Source organism: Girardinichthys multiradiatus, chromosome 11 (assembly GCF_021462225.1).
Source record: "Girardinichthys multiradiatus isolate DD_20200921_A chromosome 11, DD_fGirMul_XY1, whole genome shotgun sequence".
Classification (NCBI taxonomy): Eukaryota; Metazoa; Chordata; class Actinopteri; order Cyprinodontiformes; family Goodeidae; genus Girardinichthys; species Girardinichthys multiradiatus.
Window position 1 is genome coordinate 25000322 of NC_061804.1, and position 20786 is coordinate 25021107.

Here is a 20786-nt window from a genome sequence, read left to right on the forward strand (position 1 = left end):
GATCCGATGTTACGCTGTTAGTCTGCGATGGTTTGTTGTGGGGGGGGACTTGCACCAGCAGCTGAAATCCAGCATACAGCATAAGAAGGAAAATCAACAAAGTGTCAAATAACATCACAACCTTTCAGAGGAGAAGCAACGGCATTTCCTGTCACGTCTTTGGAGATCTTTGTTACCTTTGTGGACAGTTTTACAAGACAACATAAGACTAACAAACCAACAAAGGTAGAGTTTTAAGTGTTTTTCTCTTTACCTTCAAGTAGCTTATTTATTGTAACTGACCTCAAAAACACTAAAAAGGAATTTATATTAAAAATAGCACTATAATTTGAACTCACAACCTTTAAAGTTCTTTTTATTTTCTTTCATGAAAAATGTTTCAGTAATATTTTCAGTGGGGAAAATAATTTTTACTATAAGGGTTATAATTAAAACATTTTACATGAAGTTATCTATGTATGCAGATCTGTTCAGATCAAGTTTTATGGCTTGTGTGTGTAGGTGTGTGTTTCTCTCTGTAGTTTAGTCCTTTTAGTGACATTTAAAAGATGAAAACAGTTGTGACACTGTGTGTTTCCCTGGGGTCGTTGCTTGATCTTTAATTCATTTATGCTCCAGGTGTGGTGCAGATTTCACTTCCAATGCTGAGCTAAATGCGTATATTCCCTTTGGTAACCTACAGATGCAATACACATGTCAGTATGCAACACTGATGTCATCATCAGGCCATTAATATTACCATTTATTTCCCAATAAATGATTTGCGTACTCCTTAGGTTTTTAAGTATGTATTAACAAAAAGCTTTGAAGGCATATCTTGTCTTAAAACAACTCTGGTCTCAAAACATCATGCAGTTTAGGCTAACATTCTTTTATAAATCCTCAAACCACCTTCATGTGTACATTATGTGATCATTTACAGAGAAGCCAATGTAGAGGCCGTGCACCGCCAATGATCTTTCTTATTTAAATACTGTTCTAAGTACTGATAATGGAGAATGTGAAGTGTTTCCAGCCAGAGTAATTACCTGATTTGAGAAGAAAAACTGCATAAAAAGCTAATGTATGATAGCAGTTTAAGTTAACACTATTTACTTGACTTTGACAGTAGCTTACTTTATTTTTTATTAGATATTAGTTAATCTGGATGGATATATTCTACATATTTGTTTCTTGTGTTTCAGACAGGAAGATGACTATTGGTGCCCTGCCTCCAACCCAGATTTCTATGGGGGAAAATGATAGGATTCTTTGTAAATAACTACCTACTATTAAAATAACATATGAGTATAAAGGTTTAAAAAATAGCTTTAGCATAAACATTTGTGATGTTTTAAGTTGTTTTAAAAAAGTCTGCTTTGGATTTGGCACCTCTCAGACAAGCCAGGATTAACTAATCTGTGTTTACACTAGTCGAGAACGCCACAACATGCATCTACTGCAATAATAACTCCCTTTCATGTTTAAAAAAAAAACCTCACAAAAATCTTGAACTATCTCTTTAATGATGAGACAATATTCCCCTAAGTTTAGGCTGACCTCCAACGGAACTGAAGGGGAGTGTGTATGACTTGGGAGTAGAAAATTAACAAAAATAGGACACAAAATAAAGTCTAGGGTCACTCAAGCTCTTGCTGATTTGAAAATGTTATACAGCTCGCAGGATGAGCTTTTACTTGCAAACTGTAATACTGCCCTCATGTGGCCGGACAGAATACTTTCAGGTAATATGGGGCAAGAATAAAGTGGAGACTTATAAATGCTGTGAAAATTTAAAAACCCCTTGGTAATTTTAGTTAACTGAGATTTTCTTTTATATGAGAAGTGAAAAATTATTTGAAACATGCTACCTTACCACTATAAATCTTTGCTGATCTAAATAAATAACAGACCTTAGGTGCTCAACCGTACAACCAATTTTTAAAGCTGCTTCAATGCTTTTATGTCAGTATTTCTTATTAACCCTACCGAGGGAACAAATGCCCAAAATCTCAAAATCAAAAAAATTTTTTTTTATCTTCCTGAAATCTGAGCATTTAAAGGACTACTTAAAATGCTGGAATTGTAAAATACTAATAATTTAGGAACTTTAATGTTCAGCTTTCATAGAAAAATATTAAATAAGCTCCTGTATTTGTCCAAAAGAAAAATTGTATGAGTGACTTGAAGGTTTTGAAACATGCATTACTATAAAAAACAGAAAACATTTAAAATGTAAAAGTTTATGACAGAAAAACATTAAGTGTTAAAGCAAGTTTTGCTAGTCATCCATCCATTACCTGAAGGTAATTGCTTCCAGTTGCTGTTATGAAAATAAATTACCACCACTATACAGAGATAATTTATTTACATCAGGATTCAAAGTTATATCAAGAGAGCCTAGATGGAGAACTAGATGGAGGCCACTGGTAACCTTCAGGTGGTGCACTAAAACCAAAAGCGGTAACTGTTAATTGTGCGATTCCTGAATATATTGTGTATGTGCAGAGCAGTGTGTTTGACAGATATTCAAACGTGGTGTGTTACGTTAATGCTTCATAGAAAACCTTTCCAATAATTCACTGAATTGACTGCTGATGTTATCTGATGATTCTCACGTGCGTTTGACCACACTTATTATGACAGGCTCCAACATATTGCGCAGTTACTGTAGCAAAATGTAATCACCAAAATGCCAATCGAATCTCTCTGATTATGCAATCCTTGGCACACTCTCAATTTAATGTGACCAAAGCTCATCATGATCAAACATGATTATAAAGCCATTTCAGAAATGACCATGAGGCATCTCTATCTTAGCTGGCTTTGTCAGTCTGCTTTATGCAAACCGGCAGTAAAAGAAAAAGAAAAAAGGTTGAGCTTCTGTATTATGCACAAACCCTCTTCTTTTTTCCTGTTTGTACAACTGTGTCCATTTGCACCTGCAGGATAGAAAATGAGCACCTGGAGATTTACAAGTGGTCGGACAGACAAGTACAGGTGAGCAAAGCAGCGCACAATTCTAACCTTTGATTTTTTTTTTTCCTCTGATAGTTATTTTAATGAAATGGGATAAATGGGGGGGTTGACTGTGGAAGAACATGTGGTTAAGGAATAAAAAAAAAACTAATGAAAACTGAATTACCTATTCCATGTATGAAGCTTGTGATGACTGGACTGAGCTTTAGTCTTTTTGTGGCTCTGTCCAGAGTTTGTAACCAGTGGGCCCCTTGGTTATCCTCTTAACTCCTCGAACTGTTGCGAGTTTCTTCATGTGACCGTGTTACATGAGGTGGCAGAATCTGCTTTTAATTACCGAAGCTTTATTTCTCCGCCATCTTCAAAATCGCCACCACACTCATTAAAATCGTTCAAACTATTGACCTGATTTTAGAGTTTTTTACTTGTCAATCCTCATCAATTCTTTAATCATAAAAACAACAATAAATGGTTCATTTTTAAAATAATTCCTTGCCCAAACAATAACCCAGGTAGTAGGCCCTGTTGTTTTTTTTCAAAGCTGCTAATGATCTTAGTCCATCTTAATTATCATTATGTTCATATTGAATGAGGCAACCAGAACTCCTAGATCCTGTAGGGTCAGGATTTGCCACTGTTGTTTCTGCCCTGGGATGAGCTTCCTGAAGACCTGAGGAGAGATGATAGAAAAGCAGTTTTTAAAAACAAACTGAAGGTTCACGTTTTAAATTTTTTTACAGGTTTCATATACAAGTTTTATCTTAATTAAGAGATTAAGAATATTTTAGATTGATAACTATTTTTTCATTTAGCTCTTTTACTTCAGCCTTTTTACCTGTTTTCCACAAGTACCCTAAATTTATCTTTTTATCCATTTTATTTTGGTAAGCGCTTAGTTGTATGTGAGCATATTATTAAATTATTATTAAATTATTAAATTAAATTATTAAAATGTTCAATTTGTTTTTCAGTTTTTGTCTAATTTAAATATTGTTTTTTTAATTTCCTTTACTTGTTTTAGAAAGTTTAACAATACATTTTTGTTTCTTTATTAATTGTACTGCTTTGTTGGCAATGTTTCCTCCACAACCATGATGCTCATTAAAAAGTCTTTTGGTACATGGTGCATGTTTTTCACTGTATTGGTTCTTTATTTGTTTTCTTTTTCTTTTCTTTTTTTTTTTTTTTTTTAGAGTGGGGGTGTCGGGTTTTTACTCTGACTCGCTTTGTTGCACAATTCTTCTGCAAATCCAAAAAAAGGTTAAAAAAAACAAAACAACTGGATACAGTTCTTGCAGTTGAAGGGCCTTCTTAATTTAGGGTTAGTGAGGAAGTAGTTCCAAGCTTTTAAGCTACTTGGGATGTTCTGTCCTGCACAAATGTAATACAAATTAAATTTGAATGATTGAAGCAAAGCTGTAAGTATAATAAAATATTAAGTTGGCAATTGCCCTTACTTTTAGACTTGGTTATTTAATTAGTGAGTTGGATTTTAAATTTATGGCTTCTTATGTCTGATTTATTTTTTCTTATCTCACCCTTTGTGTGATTTTGAAGTCTTTAAACCTGTTAATCTTTGGTTTCCTTACAATTATGCCAGATGTCATGATGTGGCTCCAAATCTGTTATGTAACTGATTCATTATTAATTGTGACGGAACGTTGTTACATCAAAGAATTTTATTTAATTCTAAAAGCTGAAACCTTCATAAATGTGTGGAAAACCTTATTTTTTAAAACTGCATGTGATCCATACCTTTCTCCAGGTTTACAGAGATAACCTTTCCCCTACATGAGACGAATCTGGACTGAAACCAAACAAGGCTAATTCGCTGTTGCCCTGGTTACTAATACGTGGGTGTAATTGTGGGGTTTTAGACATTGTTCTGTGTACTCAGCTGATGGGGAGAGTGCTGCCAGTAAAGCTCTTAGGGATCTGAAGAGTTGCCTAAGTCCTGCAACAATACTCTCAGTTATGAAGGATCAGCTTCTGGTCCTCCTCCTCTAGCCTCTGTCTGCACGCCATCGCAAGAACAAACTTTGCACATTCACATGGCTGTCTCCTGCCTGCGATAACACATCAAATCAGAGATGTTGTTGCCAACATTCCACAGTCGGCCCCACTGCTCCGTCAAATTGGGCCGCATTCCTGCATGACCACATAGGACACGACCAGAGGAGAGACATCACCCACCACTGACGTTTCATTTTCTGGACCTCTTTGAGGATTTTCAACAGAAACTGACTAAAGTGCAAATAGGGAGATTTGACTAAAAACGAATAGTCTGCATTACTTCCAGCTGCTTGAGCAGAGAGAAGGCCTCTCACATCAAATGGTTGCAACCAGGTCAACAAAAGGAGGAAAAACAGAGCCAAAGACCTTTCTTTCCCTGGATTTTTTCTGTGTGGGGGACAAAATATTTAATTTGTGAATTATTTTGCTGAAATATCCTCACTCAAAAAGGATTCTCTCAACCACTATAGAGGACTTTTTCTGTTTCAAAGATGGACCTTTTACCAGACAGTCCACGTTTGCGCTCAGACAGCACCAGCAGCTCTACATCACAGAGCTCCAGGTCGAAGACTCTCCTCCGCCAGCGCCTGTCCCAGCTGATGACCTGCATAGAAGACCTGAGTTCTGATGACGAAGCCGGCGAGGAAGTGTCCCGCACGCTGGACGAAGCCTTTCAGCTTTGTGGACGATTACTACCCACAGATGCATTCAGGTTGACTAATGCACATAATCACAAGTTTATGAAGACATCAGAAAGAAATGTATTTGAATATAATGTTGGCCTTACTAGCAATGATTCTTTTGCTGACAGCAGAAAATATTTTAGGGATGTCCATAAAATCCATCCAGCTGTTGATGTTAGAATATGCATCTAATTTGGTGGTATAATAACAATGATAGAGAGACAAGCAAGTGCAAACTAAAACAGAAGTTAATTTTAAACTCTATCTGGTGTAATTTCAATATAAAAAAAAATGACTACAACATAATTACACTGTTACAGGCTGCACTTGGTCACCTGGAATGTGGCTACAGCAGAACCACCTGAGGACGTCACCTCATTGCTGCAGCTAAACGACCAACCCCCCATAGACCTTTATGTGATTGGGTAAGAAATACAGTAACACATGGACACCCAAGATTAACAGCAGGACCAATGATTTTGTTTTATTGTTTTCTTTACAATTTTACCGGTGTGGCTTAGCTTGCAGGAAGTTAACTCCACACCTATGAAGTTCATCTCAGACCTGATGGCAGAAGATTCCTGGAGCCATCTTTTCATGGACACACTGGGACCCAAAGGCTTTGTGAAGGTAGGAAAAGATGAATTAGCAGGGTTGAGCTATAGCAATAGATGGCTGCAAATTAATATGGTCATTTATTTAGAGATTCCATGTCTCTTTTCTCCCTGTGTTTTTAATGTCGAGTACATGTTGGGGTATTTTCAGCGACAGTTTATAATGTCTTATTGTGTTCTATCCAGTGATATCTGTAATGATGTCCCTTTTTGCTTACAGTGTTGCATCCTCCTGTCCTCCCATAGCGAGTTCTAGATTCTTATTTTCACACCTACATTCCCCTCATCATGGTGTCCCTGAAGTTTTCACATGATCTTTGGCCAATTCTTTTCCCTGTTCACATTTGCTAATTTCTCATCCTCAGGCTTGTTTTTATCTTGTGTTGCTTTGAATTAACTGTTTTCCTTCACTTACCTGCTTCCAAAATATACTACCATTACACACAAGGATTTGATGATATAGACCAATGCAACATAGTGCATAATTTTGAGGAGGAAAAAGATACTATTTGGTTTCCCATATTTTTTACAAATCTCCCTGTATTCTACTCTACTATTTGTTACTTCCGCCTCTCTGCCTGTTCAGACGCTTTTCTCCTAAGCTCACTGCTTGCTTGAATTCTTTTACTCCTAACCTTTTATCTCTTAGCCAAAATTACGGAAATATTGGACTAAAACTACTTCTTACCAGTGATTCCCAAGGATTATTATTATTTTATTTATTTTTTTCTAAAGGATTTTGATGGTTTTATAATTGAACTCGAAAGCGGGACAAGTTGACGCCAGCTAATCAGAACAAAATGCCTCCCTTCACCACAGAGGACTTCGACAAACTTTTACAGAAATTGGCTGTTTTGGAGATGAAAATTAATCGACTAGAAGTGAATGTGGAGGTGAATATGGGGTACAGCGATGATTCAACTCTGCCTGTGATCCCAAACAGTGACAGCCAGTTCAACAACTCAGCTGGCAATCAGAACAATGAGAATAAACCTACCGGCAGACCCCCCTGGCATGTTTTAGGCGCATGTCCAAAAATCAAGGTGGACGACTCACTGGAAGATCTCAGCAATTAAATAAATTAGAATGGCCAGAATTACAGAGAAATGCCCCCATTTCCCTTGGGAAAAGGAGACTTCGACAGCAGGTTGCTCTCACAACAACTGATAGGAGTGAGACAGCTGGAAATAATGGAATTCCCCTCCAAAACAGATTTGCTCCACTACAGAATGAAAACCAGGAAAATGATCCATCTTCTGAGAACAATAAAAGGTTTGAGAACAACCTTCATTCTAAACAGTCTTCTTCTAAATTGCCAGAGAAAAAGTGCCCCACTGGACCAAGAACCCTAACGGTGGGCAACACAGCTGTGGATGGGATTAAAAACTTCTGCAACAAGAAAAACACAGAAGTTATAATTGGTACCAGTAACGTGGTGTCCGATATCTCAGAGAATATTCTTGCAATCACAGAAAAGCGCCCGTCTCTAGAAAACCTTATTATACACTGTGGAGCCATGGATGACGTGGCTAAGAAAAAATCTGAAGGATTGAAGGAGGATTTCACTCGTCTGCTGAATAAAGTTGGAGGTCTCAATATCAAGGTGTTTCTCAGCGGACCCTTTGCACCGATTTTCTGTGGAGATGAAGGTTTTTTCGAGACTTCTGATGATTAATAAGTGGTTGAAAAAAACATGTGCTACCACACCTGTAAACGTCATCGACAACTTTAATATTTTTTGGGAAAAAAGACAACTCTTCAAGCAAGATGGTTTCTGTTTGAACAAGCCAGGAGCCAGACGTCTCACATCTAATCTCTTCTATTCAGTAAATAATCCGCCAGCAGCTTCGACCTTCAGCAGAGAACATGGAGTATCAACAACAATGATAATGCTGCCTCCAACAGCTCCAGCAGAGACAACCAGGCAGTTGGCTGAGAAAGAGAGGTCATCACAAAAGATCTCCCCGTCGAAATTCACAGGAGAAGTGGACCCCCCCCCCGTTAAACCCCCCTCCCCCCAAATCCAGACCCAGACACAGACCGCACAGAACTCTCCCATCTCCCCACTGAGCCCGCTTTTTGCTTTACTGGATTCTGATAACATGAAAGGAGCACTTAAGATCGGGACTCAAATGGCTCTGACATAATCTCCATACAACACCCGCCGTGGCTGAGGCCCTGCTACTAAACCAACATCTTCTAAATGCCTCAGAGCCCCACCACCTCCTAATCTATCTCCTCCTAATCAGGACCTTCAAATCACTTCTCTGTGATACAGTCTGGACCCCAGTGGTAACTCCATCAGAAATGAACATGTCCAGGAAAAACTTGGGCCCCTAATAGAAGATAGTTGTAAAATCTCTGTGCTTATACCTGACAGAAAGAACAAAGCTAAAAGGATAAGAGACAGTAATAAACAATAAACAAAAGCCATAAACTGTCAGGTACAACACGACACAGAGTTAATATCAGCAAATAAGTCATATAAACTGGCTTTACTGAACATTAGATCTCTGTCAGGAAAATCATTTTTAATTAATGACTTCATTGCTGACCACGATCTTGATGTTATGTTTTTAACAGAAACACGGTTACATGAATTTAATGAAGCTCCCATACTGATAGAGTCGACGCCTCCGAATTACAATTTTCTTTGTGAGAGCAGACAGCAAAGAAAAGGTGGAGGGGTGGCCACTTTGTTTAAAGATTTATTAGAGTGTAAAAAGTATTTCTGGGCAAATTTGAGTCTTTTGCATATTTGGCTCTCTGGGTAAAGAGCCCGGTCCGAACCATGTTCTTGAATATTTACAGGCCTCCTAAGTCCAAAACAAACTTTATCAGTGATTTTAATGAACTTTTATCTGTGATATGTATTGATTATGACTGTTTAATTATTGTAGGAGACTTCAACATTCACATGGACAATCCTGAAGACAGAAGTACAGTAGATCTATGTGACACTCTTAGAAATTTTGGTTTGACTCAACATGTTAAACAGCAAACGCACAAACAGGGACATATTTTGGACTTGATCATCACTAAGGGTCTAAACATTTCCAAGGTGTCTGTAACTGATGTTGCCCTATCTGACCACTTTTCTGTTATTTTTGAAGCATAATCTCCAATGGCTCAGTTTGCCAAAGAGACATGATAAGAAAACGCGTCTTTAAGGACGGTGCTGCTGAAATCTTTAACCAGATTTACTCTTCTACCTCCAGCTTGCCCTGTAACACTGTAGATGAGCTGGTAGATAACTTTCATTCTAAAATCTCGGACATCATTGATTCAATTGCTCCAATTACAGTGAAAGTCGTTTCTGGGAATAAAATGTCTCAGTGGAGAAGTGCTCCACCAGTCAGAAGTGAAAAAAAGGAGTGTCGAAAAGCTGAACGCAGGTGGCGAAAGACTGGATTCCAGGTTCATTATATTATCTATAAAGAGAGACTATACAGATATAACCTACAACTGAAAAATGCAAGGGAATCTTTCTTTTCTGAGATCATCAGCAAAAACATTAACAATGCTCGTGCATTATTTGCCACGGTCGACAGGTTAACAAACCCTCCTGTAACTGTAGCATCTGAACTCCACTCTACCAGGGCCTGCAATGAATTTGCTAACTTCTTCACTGGAAAATCTCAAAAGATCAGAGGGGCAGTCAGCATATCCACACCACCTCCAGTACCAATGTTGTCTCCAACTAGAACTGAATTTGAAAAAATTTCCCAATTTCACCAAATAAACTACAAAATCTTTGAAGAAATCGTACACCAACTAAGCTCTTCCTCCTGCTGTCTTGATCTTTTACCCACAGCTTTCCTTAAGAAAGCTTTGCCCGTAATAACATCTGATTTAACACAAATAATAAACACGTCCCTTTTGTCAGGTGTTTTCCCCCAGGCCCTGAAAACAGTAATTATCAAACCTCTATTGAAAAGAGCAAATTGGACAAGCTGCTACTACAGAACTACAGGCCTATATCAAACCCCCCCTTGAAAAACCTGTGTTTCAACAGTTAAACAACTTTCCAACAATGACCAACCGCTTTGATGTCTTCCAGTCAGGCTTCCTGCTCACCACAGTACAGAGACTGCTCTCGTCAAGGTGTTCAACGACATCCGTATAAATGCAGACTGTGGAAGAACCACAGTGCTGGTATTATTGGACCTTAGTGCAGCATTCAACACTGTTGATCACTCCATTTTATTAGAGCGCCTGGAAAACTGGGTCGGCCTTTCTGGTACAGCACTCAACTGGTTTAAATCCTACTTGAAGGACAGGGACTTTTTTGTGTCAGTACGTAACTTTACATCAGAGACCACAAAAATCACATATGGCGTTCCCCAAGGGTCCATCTTAGGGCCCCTCCTATTCAATATCTACCTACTCCCCCTAACTCAGATTTTGATAAACAACAACGTAAGTTATCATAACTATGCAGACGACGCACAGCTATACGTTACAATGTCACTAGGTGACTATAAACCCATTGAAGCGCTGGGTAAATGCTGAGAAGAAATCAATGCATGGATGGGCCAAAATGTTCTTCAGCTGAATCAGAACAAAACTGAAGTAATAATCTTTGGACCAAAGGAAGAGCGTTTAAAGGTTAGCACACAGCTTCAGTTAATACAGCTAGAAACCACCAGTCAGGCTCGAAACCTGGGTGTAGTGATGGACTCAGACCTGAACCTTCAGAGGCACATAAAGACAGTAACAAGGTCGGCCTTCTATCACTTGAAGAACATCTCCAGGATTCAAGCAATAATGTCTCAGTGGGAAAAACTAATTCATGCGTTCATCTTTAGTAGAATTGATTACTGCAACGGTGTCTTCACAGGTCTGCCTAAAAAGTCGATCAGACAGCTGCAGTTGATCCAGAACGCTGCTGCCCTCGTCCTCACTAGAACTAAGAAAGTGGAGCACATCAGCCCGGTTCTAAAGTCCCTACACTGGCTCCCTGTAGCTCAGAGAATAGACTTTAAAATACTTCTGTTAGTCTATAAATCACTGAATGGCTTAGCACCAAAAAACATTACAGACTTGTTGTCAGTGTATCAACCACCCAGACCTCTCAGGTCTTCTGGCTCAAATCTACTCTGCATACCCAGAACCAGAACCAAACATGGAGAAGCAGCTTTTAGTTCTTATGCTCCACTAATCTGGAATAAACTACCAGAAAACTGTAAAAGCACAGAAACCCTAAATTGCTTTAAATCAAGATTAAAAACTTATTTGTTTAGAGTGGCCTTTGAATGTGTTATCTAAACATTATTAGTTAAGTAGGTACTCCAAGTTTATATACATTATACATAAAAATAGGTTTTTAACATTTTTGAAATGTTAAGTTTTGAAGAAAGCTAACACTGAACATCACCCTGAACACACAATAACAATCACACCGCAATGCATCATGGTATTGGCAGCATCATGCTGTGGGGATGCTTTTCCTCAGCAGATGCAGGTAAGCTGATTGGAGATGGATGGAGTTAAATGCAGGACAGCTGAAAAGGAATTGAGTCTGAGGCAGAGGGTGAATGGCTAAAAACCATACGTCCTTTTCCTTCCCTCAACAATGTGTGCTGATGGTCTATCACATAAAGGTCCACAAGATTACAATGAAGTTTGAGGTCGCAACCCAAAAAAGTTACAGGCAATTAACACTTCAAACTCACAGCAGGTGCAAACAAAGAGGAAATGTTTAATTACAGGTATACACCAAACACTAATGAACAAATTAAATATTTCTGTTACCATCTGTGTTCAGGTCACATCGGTGAGGATGCAGGGTTTGCTGCTGCTGGTTTTTGCCAAAATGATGCATCTCCCCTTCATCAGAAACAGCCAGACCACCTACACACGCACTGGCATCTTTGGCTACTGGGTAGGAAATTTGTAAGAGGCCCTGGTTTAACCCTAAACATTGTAGAGATCAACTCTAATAGGGGTTTTTATTCTAGTGACAATGGAGATGCTGTTTAGTTTGAATAAAAGGCTTTTGTGTTTGTGAGGTGATAAGTACAACTGCCCGTGGAACGTGAGAGAACAGTAACATTTGTCCACCCCCCTTTCGCAAACACTTGAATCTGTGCAGTTAATAATCAAGGTTAAATGAAAAAAACATCATCATATTTACTAGAATTTGAAAAAAGTTAGGTTCTTCCTCCTCTTTATTTATCTCAGGGTAACAAAGGTGCCGTTTCTGTACGGTTTTCCTTTTATGGCCACATGGTGTGCTTCCTCAACTGCCACCTTGCAGCTCACATGCACAACGCCCTACAGCGAGTTGATGAGTTTGAGCACATCCTGGAAACACAAGACTTTGACATCTCTGACACTCCTCTTGTCCTAGACCACAAGTTAGTGTGCCTGCACATAATCTTACTACCATCTAACCCAACACTGAATTGCAGGTTTTTGTGCAAACTGGAAAGTGAGTCTTTGGTGGTTCTCCCCAGGGTAGTGTTCTGGTTTGGTGATCTAAACTTCCGTATCGAGGACCATGGTTTGCACTTTGTCCGCTCATCCATCAATGGTGGACGGCTTAATTTGCTGTGGAGCAAGGACCAGGTATGGGCTCTAAGTAGGACACCCAGCTATTTAATGGTGAACACATTCCGATTAATGTTATGTTCTTGTAGCTCATCATGATGAAGAAAAAGGAACCCTTCCTGCAGGAGTTTGAGGAAGGCCCACTGAATTTTAAACCCACCTACAAGTTTGACCGTAAAGCTGACACCTACGATACCAGGTACAACATGTGTCAACACACATCTATCACGCAGATTGACAACACATTTTACAGCATGCTTGTATTTTAATTGTGTGCAGCTCTTCAAAGACATGGTTGGGTTTAAAGTAAGAAACTCTTCATTTCTGTGTTGCATGCCCCACATCATTTTTTCTTCCACCACTCCACCTTTAGTTGAGGCAGAGGTCACAGCAGCTTCAAACATGCACAGCATATATCACATCAAAGGCAGTTTTCTTTTTCCTTGAGTAATTAATGATACCACCATGTGTCTGCCTTAGAACGAGCACTGTGACACTGCCACTTACCATGTACAGACCCAGGCCCCTGCAGCGCTGCAGTACCACCCTTCTCTTCATCCTCACCTCCCTTTTCTGGGCAATGGTCTGTTTCATGTTGGAGGCTTGGTATAGAGAATTAAACCCACCAAGGTGTGTGTCTCCATATAATTGAGCTGTAAAAATGGAAGAAAAACTTATAATAAATACTAAGTTTAAAGGTTCTGTTTGAAACTACTAAACGTACAGTGCTTTTAAAAAGTATTAATTTCCTTCATTACTTTACAACCACAAACTTCAATATCTTTTATTGGGATTTAATGCGACAGAGCAAGGGTGTCCAACTCCAGTCCTGGAGAGCTATTCCTTTCACTTTTAGATGCATCCCTTCTTCCACACACCTGAATTAACACTTTTCATTCAGCTCTGCAGAGACCTGGTAACAAGCCATTCATTTGATTCAAGTTGAAGGAAAATTAAACATGATTTCATACATGTTTCCACAAATAAAAATCTGAAAAGTGTGACTTGTATATGTATATAGCCCACCTTAAACCTTCCTTGTGGTATTTTGTGGAACGTTTTGGGGTATGTCGCTACTATCTTTGCAAATAGGAAAACAAATTTTGCACATCTTTTTCTGCAAACCACACTGCTCCACCTGAAGCCAAGGCACAGTGTGGTTTTCATAGTAGTATGAAAGTAAACTCAAAGGTGTTATTTAGAGAAATCAGGTGGACTATCCTCTTCAGGTTGAAGGGGATAGTTCCTGCCTCAAGTGGAGGAGTTTAAGTATCTCGGCGTCTTGTTCACGAGTGAGGGAAGAATGGAGCGGGAGATCGACAGACGGATCGGTGCGGCTGCCACAGTAATGGGGACGCTGTGCCGGTCCGTTGTGGTGAAGAGAGAGCTGAGCCGAAAAGCGAAGCTCTCAATTTACCGGTCGGTCTACGTTCCTACCCTCACCTATGGCCATGAACTTTGGGTCATGACCGAAAGAACGAGATCCCGGATACAAGCGGCTGAAATGAGCTTCCTCCATAGGGTGGCCGGGCACTCCCTTAGAGATAGGGTGAGGAGCTCGGCCATCCGGGAGGAGCTCGGAGTAGAGCCGCTGCTCCTCCACATCGAGAGGAGCCAGTTGAGGTGGCTCGGGCATCTATACCGGATGCTTCCTGGACGCCTTCCTTGGGAGGTGTTCCAGGCACGTCCCACCGGGAGGAGGCCCAGGGGACGACCCAGGACACGCTGGAGGGACTATGTCTCTCGGCTGGCCTGGGAACACCTTGGGCTCCACCCGGAGGAGCTGGAAGAGGTGTCTGGGGAGAGGGACGTCTGGGCGTCTCTGCTGAGTCTGCTGCCCCCGCGACCCGGTCCCGGATAAAGCGGAAGACGACGAGTACGAGTACGACTACAGGTGGACTGAAAACAAATGCATACCACAGTTTTCACAGTGTACTAAAAGGTAAAGTTTGTGATTTTAAAATGACAAAATGTAATACACTTCCACGAGTATATACACTTTAGTAAAGCACTGTATTTTGTAATCACAGAACTTAAACAAAGTTTCTGCACAAAAGAAAGTTTTTACAATGTAAAAGTAAAATGTAAACTTGTTGGCAACCGATTGTGAACTTTAAAAAAAAAATTGCAAAAAGCTTGCTAAAACACCTGGGGTTTGAATGTGATGAAAAGTGTTAAACGAGCACTCAGTGTTATCACTGCAGCAGGCACAGTCACCTGCTCTTGCTGATGTTAAACACAACAACTAAGTCCACCTGCCAGTTTTCAGTAGTGTGCTTTGGGCCGCAGGAGTGTACAAAACTTACCTTTTCTTTAAAACTATAGTTATGATTTTGTTTTACATTGTGTTGATCAGACAACATTCAGGTTATAGAGTAATACTGTGGCAGACATGGTAGTTATCCAAAAACTCAAGTGTGGCATATGCTGTATCCCTGAGAGGATCCATTCCAAACTTTGGCATAGAGAAAGATTTAAAATGTGTATTTCTAAGCCTCTTCAGTGTCATGTTGCCTCAGGTAACAAACCATTTTTGCGTGATGCTACATTTCATCGCTTTGATGGGTGCTATAACTTAAAGAGTCACATGATTTTCAGGAAGCCAAATTCAAACCCTTTTTTGGCAGATTTGTTTAACGAAGCAGTTTTGCCATTTTGCTATCATTTATTGGCTCTTTTCAGTCTGGAAAAAATATATGAGTAAATGATCAAGTTTAATCCAATTCAATTTATAATAAAAAATGAAAATTGTTGCCCCAAGGCAACACTGTAGCATTAAACAAAACTGTATATGATGCCCTGATCCAACAGTCAAATCATTATTGTATCACCATGGCAACATGACGTGTCTTTAGGTGTACATAATGATCAAAGGCATACCATTCAGCATAATATTGCTTTGAACTTTACAATTTATAGATGATAAATTTGATGTTAGTTTATTGTTACTTTACACATGTTTAGAAAAACAATTATGCTGAAATTAAACAAAAAACATGTCCCACTTATGCACTCTTAGAGTATGTTGCCCACAAGCAATGAACTTCTAAAACTTTGAAAAAATACATAATTTTTTTAATTAATTTTGTTTATTTAGTCTTTTGAAATACAAAAAAACATTTTGGACATATTTTTCCTAACTGGCCTCATAATGTGTAGCATGGGGTTAAAAAACTGTTCAGATATTTTACCTGAAATTATAGAACGTTTCACATCCTAAAACTCTTTGGCCGACTCAAAACTTTTGTTTTAGAAGCTTTTTGCACCCGTCTTCCATAGTGCACCAGTTCTTCCATCTATTCAAAATATCAGCTTTGTGCAGAGGTTTTAAAGGGATTTAGGTCAACATTTATGGTAAACACATTTAAAACATTACATCTGACATTCATTCCATACTCTTCCCAGTCTCATAGAGAAATGCAAGGTTTTCAATGTGTGTTGAACTCTTTTGCCTATAAACAAACTGGTGCTTTGGTTTAACTCGGCATTACTGATTTATCTTTTCATAAAGCTAAAGTTATTTTTCAGAGACGTTTCTGTGAAAGATATAGCAAACATTTGCAGTGCATTTTGCACCTTTGTTACAGTTGTTTGTGACAGGTTCTTTACAGGCTTCTCCTAATGGGTTTCTTCTTAACATAGGTTATGAAGGTAAGACTTGCAGGTTTATTTATTTATTTTCTAAACTAAATTGTTTGTTTTAATGTATTTCTGGGGATTTTGTAAATTTTCTTACAATATACAGGGACAGTAATATGGATAAGAACTGTACTATAACTTACAACCACAAAACAAGGAGACACAGGCTTAAAGTTCAAAACTCGAATGGATTTAATGGACACAAAATTGTGGATGAATTTCAGATAAGATCTGCAAATTCATTAGAGCTGAGCTCCTGTCTGCGCTCCACCGTCCCCTGAATAATGCATGCTTTGCTTTCTACACAGAAGGACATATAGTCAACTCTAATACTATATTAGATCACATTGTCAGCCACATGCTAGAATATAGTCACCTTTGTACTGCATGTTTGTGCTTTTTAGCTGCACTTGTTTCCAGTGCTTTCATAGATGTTAACATAATTTAGCATAAATGGAAATGTGTTCTGTTCACAATGTCATGATTTGCCTGTTAAGTATTTAAATTTTGAGTTTCCTTCTTGTCTGTTTCTCTGCACCTCCCTTTTTATTTCTTTAGTTGCTTTTCTTTTAGTTCATTCATTGTAGATTAGGTTCATGGTTCATTCCTATATATAGTTATGTTTAGATATGTTTGATACTTTCCTGGACTTCTCTGTGTTCTTGCTCATCGGTGTGAATTAGCCTTCCTCCATCAGTTGCTCTGCATTCTCCCTGCCACAGCTGCTCCACATTTCATCTGAATAGCTGTTCTGGTTCTGGTCCTGCAAAACCCCAGCGTCTTATGACACAATCTGTTAATCCCTCTTGTTTTGACTTTGCATAGTGGCAAGAAGAGGAAGCCAGCCTGGACAGATCGGATCCTCTGGAGGATCAAACCTACAAGCCTCCCATCAGGAGAGGAGGAGGAGGAGGAGGAGGAGGAAGGTGACGATGAGAAGGCATCAACTTTCACAGATAATGGACAGGATGAGTATCCAATCCTGGTCACCCAGAACACATACACCAGTGTCATGAGCTATGGAGTGAGTGACCACAAGCCGGTCATTGGAAACTTCACTCTGGAGGTAAGAACAGAGGTAACACATGACACCAGGAGTTATATTTTATATCACCACTTCTTTCCTAATCTCTGCAGCTGAGGAAGTGCTATGACACACAACTGGTACATGTGACACCTGTGGGTGAATGGAGCGCAGACCAAAATGCACTTCTGACCTACACCATCTTAGAGGACTTCATGTCTTCTACATGGGACTGGATTGGCCTCTACAAGGTACTGTTATATATGCAAGGCAGAAAAAAGTCAATCAGCACAACAACCGAAACCAGATAGATTTGAACTTGGCTTATTGACCTGCAGGTTGGATTCAAAAGTGCATCTGACTATGAAACCTTTGTTTGGGTCAGAGAGAATGAGCTGCCAGAGGTTAATGAGGTCATAGAGGTAAAGTGGAATTGAGGTATGTTTTGTCAAACATCGTGTAAATACCTTAATGAGCATGCACTCCTGTTTTGGCTCCAGAAATCTGTGGATAAAAATGAGATCCCTCTGCTGAGCGAAGAATATGTTTTAGGTTACTACAGTACCAACCTGAACAGCATTGTTGGCCTCAGTGACAACTTCCAGGTGAGGGTACCATGTTATCTCACTCGTGGCTGACATAACATATTGATTTTGTTTTCACTTTTTAACTGCACAATTTTCAAGAGGTTATTTAATATATGCTCAGCTGTTGCTGCATTCATGTAACTGGTTTATCAGGACTATTAATCATCTGAGAACATACCATCCTCTCTAACAAATTGCTCCAAATAAAACCTTTGAGGCTTTTACTTAAATGTGTAGTTGTGTTTTGTCCTGGTGTTGTAAAAGTGAATATTAATAAACCACACTGTCACTGTCAACTATGCCTCTGCCATTCCTACCCATACCTTTAGTAGTTTAAAAAGTAATTTAAATACTAAAAACTACTTTGGGACTTTTTTGAGGTGTAAATATTACTAAAATGAACTAAAAAGCGGTTACATCCAGCGAGAAATTTCTTGGTAAGTGTAATTTACCAAGCCTGTAGATTTCTATTTTAGTGAAACAAAGTCAAATACATATGACTGAGATATTTTTTTTACTTGTTTTTAATAACATTTACAACAAAAATTCTGCAGCAAACAAAACAGACCCTTGCCTATTTTTATAAACATTAAGTAAGTTGGCAAATTAAACGAATAATCTGTATCAACAGATGTAATTTTTCAGAATTGTTTTAAGTACAGTTCTGTAATATGTATTGGCCCCCTTTTATATTTCTTCAGTTTTACTTTTTGTCCCACTCAGATGCCTTATATCAGCAAACAAATGTTAATATCAAACAAAAATAACCTGAGTGAAAACAAATGCAGTTTACAAATTATTTCTCTATCAGAAAAGGCTATCTAAACCAACCTGGCCCTATGTGAAAAACTAATTGCCCCTTGAACCTTATCTATAAAGCATTTTTTCTAAGATAAAAGTAGAAAGCACCTTAAAATAAAACTCAACAAAGTAATGGTAGATAATTAAGCATCACACAACACCTTTTTCACACATTTATACTTTGTCATAAAAAGTTAAATATAATATTATAATAATAATTTAACTTTTTTATGAAAAACACATTATCATAGTCTACATTAAACAGCTTCTACATTTCTTGTAACTATTTAAAGATGTGCTGATATTACTATTTAAGAATTTATTAACAAAATGTTTACAGGATGAACATTTTATAGGAGCGGGTTAGCTTACACATATTCATTTTTATTCTAAATGTATGTATTTGTTTTCAGATCCTGGAGTCAAAGCGTGCTGCTGTGGAAGGTCTCGTACCTAAAGACATCAATGGGATCAACAATTAAAAAAAATGTCCCCACAGTGCCAAAATGTACACTTCTACACAGTAATTGTGATTCAGACTTTACCTGATGAGATGTTTGAGAACATCAAACTTGTATTTGCTGTTTTCCCTATGTTTCATTCTTCTAAAACTGGATTTTTGGTTGAGAATAAATACATTATATAAATTAAACCAATTTAATGATTGACGGTTCTGATCATATACTGGTCTTTTTAACTTTTTAGTGTAAATATGAATAAATACAAAAATAATCTGTGTGAACGTAAAAGGTCCATTTAGATCAACACTGTTTGTTTTTTAACCAGTGGATATGTTCTGGCTCAATTCAATCATTGGTCTTTTAGCACTTTACACATATGCAGTTTGACCCACATTGATCTTATTATTTTATGGGAAGCGCTTCCTTAAAGTCGATAAATGTATCCTATTTATGGAGAAAAATTGATTTAATATTTAAGTTTTCATAAAAGCTTCCTGAGGATTATCAGTGCTAACCCAACCTGAGAAACGGTCATGACAGTGAACACAAACAAGCTTAAAGTACCTTTTTACATGAATGTTCATTAGAATATTTAAACTATTTTGGTCTAAATTTATTGTCTTAGTGCTGTGGCACGAGTTGCCATTTCAAAACAAAGAATGATTCTAATGTGAAAACATGTTAGAACTTTGTAATAACACATGATATATCAAATATCACATCATATATGTTGTTAATCACCATTGTTTTGTGATGGGTAATTTACTTTATGTGAAACAAGAATGTATTTGCCTCATATTATGCTAAATATTTAATGGGTACTGAGAAATTACTAAAATATAATTAACTGTTTCAATTAGATATTATTCCCTTATAATATAGACACAATTATTACACTTATAGTCATGAGAAAACAAAGCAGCACAAACATTTACATTTAATGTTAATTTTAACAATGTCAAAAAATATTAGTAATAAAAGTAATTTTACAATTTAATATAGAGAAAAAGACCTTTGAAGACTTTGTACAATGTAATAAAAAATGTAGTTTCTGTTGAGAAATGCATTTATCATTACTTAAAATGGCCAAAAGTGCACAGGGGCACATCAGTTAGGGGGAACTCTATTAGAACATCATTACTCACTATTCTGGAGGAGGTTTGCATGTTTGAACAACAGACATTTAGTTTGTGTGCTGCTGACTTTTGAAGGGAGAGTGAACAAACACTATGGTCAGATCCAAATACAGGTCCTTCTCAAAATATTAGCATATTGTGATAAAGTTCATTATTTTCCACAATGTCATGATGAAAATTTAACATTCATATATTTTAGATTCATTGCACACTAACTGAAATATTTCAGGTCTTTTATTGTCTTAATACGGATGATTTTGGCATACAGCTCATGAAAACCCAAAATTCCTATCTCACAAAATTAGCATATCATTAAAA

The 20786-nt window shown here is 38.0% G+C and overlaps 1 protein-coding gene across 3 annotated transcripts; it reads left to right on the forward strand.

Moving 5' to 3' along the window:
* The first annotated feature begins 74 nt into the window (after nt 1-74).
* On the forward strand, nt 75-19523 carry inpp5kb (inositol polyphosphate-5-phosphatase Kb). 3 transcript variants are annotated; one of them, XM_047378301.1, is made up of 14 exons: nt 75-225; nt 2928-2979; nt 5975-6079; nt 6176-6284; nt 12036-12152; nt 12452-12627; nt 12727-12838; nt 12910-13019; nt 13100-13126; nt 17285-17525; nt 17597-17734; nt 17822-17905; nt 17984-18088; nt 19285-19523. In XM_047378301.1, exons 2-14 carry the CDS (start codon nt 2936-2938, stop codon nt 19351-19353), a joined length of 1437 nt encoding a protein of 478 aa, XP_047234257.1. In that variant the 5' UTR covers nt 75-225; nt 2928-2935; the 3' UTR covers nt 19354-19523. The 3 variants fall into 3 exon arrangements, with proteins under 3 accessions (XP_047234257.1, XP_047234255.1, XP_047234256.1); XM_047378299.1 differs by lacking the exons at nt 75-225; nt 2928-2979 and adding an exon at nt 4932-5683; XM_047378300.1 differs by lacking the exons at nt 75-225; nt 2928-2979; nt 13100-13126 and adding an exon at nt 4935-5683.
* Nucleotides 19524-20786: the final 1263 nt, after the last annotated feature.

What these genes read in the sequence shown, in the direction of transcription:
- inpp5kb (XM_047378299.1), top strand. Translation starts at nt 5,463, where the DNA reads ATGGACCTTTTACCAGACAGTCCACGTTTGCGCTCAGACAGCACCAGC. An exon ending in CCTCTTGTCCTAGACCACAA is followed by an intron (nt 12,628 to 12,726) that starts GTTAGTGTGCCT and finishes GGTTCTCCCCAG; the next exon opens with GGTAGTGTTCTGGTTTGGTG. An exon ending in AAGACATGGTTGGGTTTAAA is followed by an intron (nt 13,127 to 17,284) that starts GTAAGAAACTCT and finishes GACTTTGCATAG; the next exon opens with TGGCAAGAAGAGGAAGCCAG.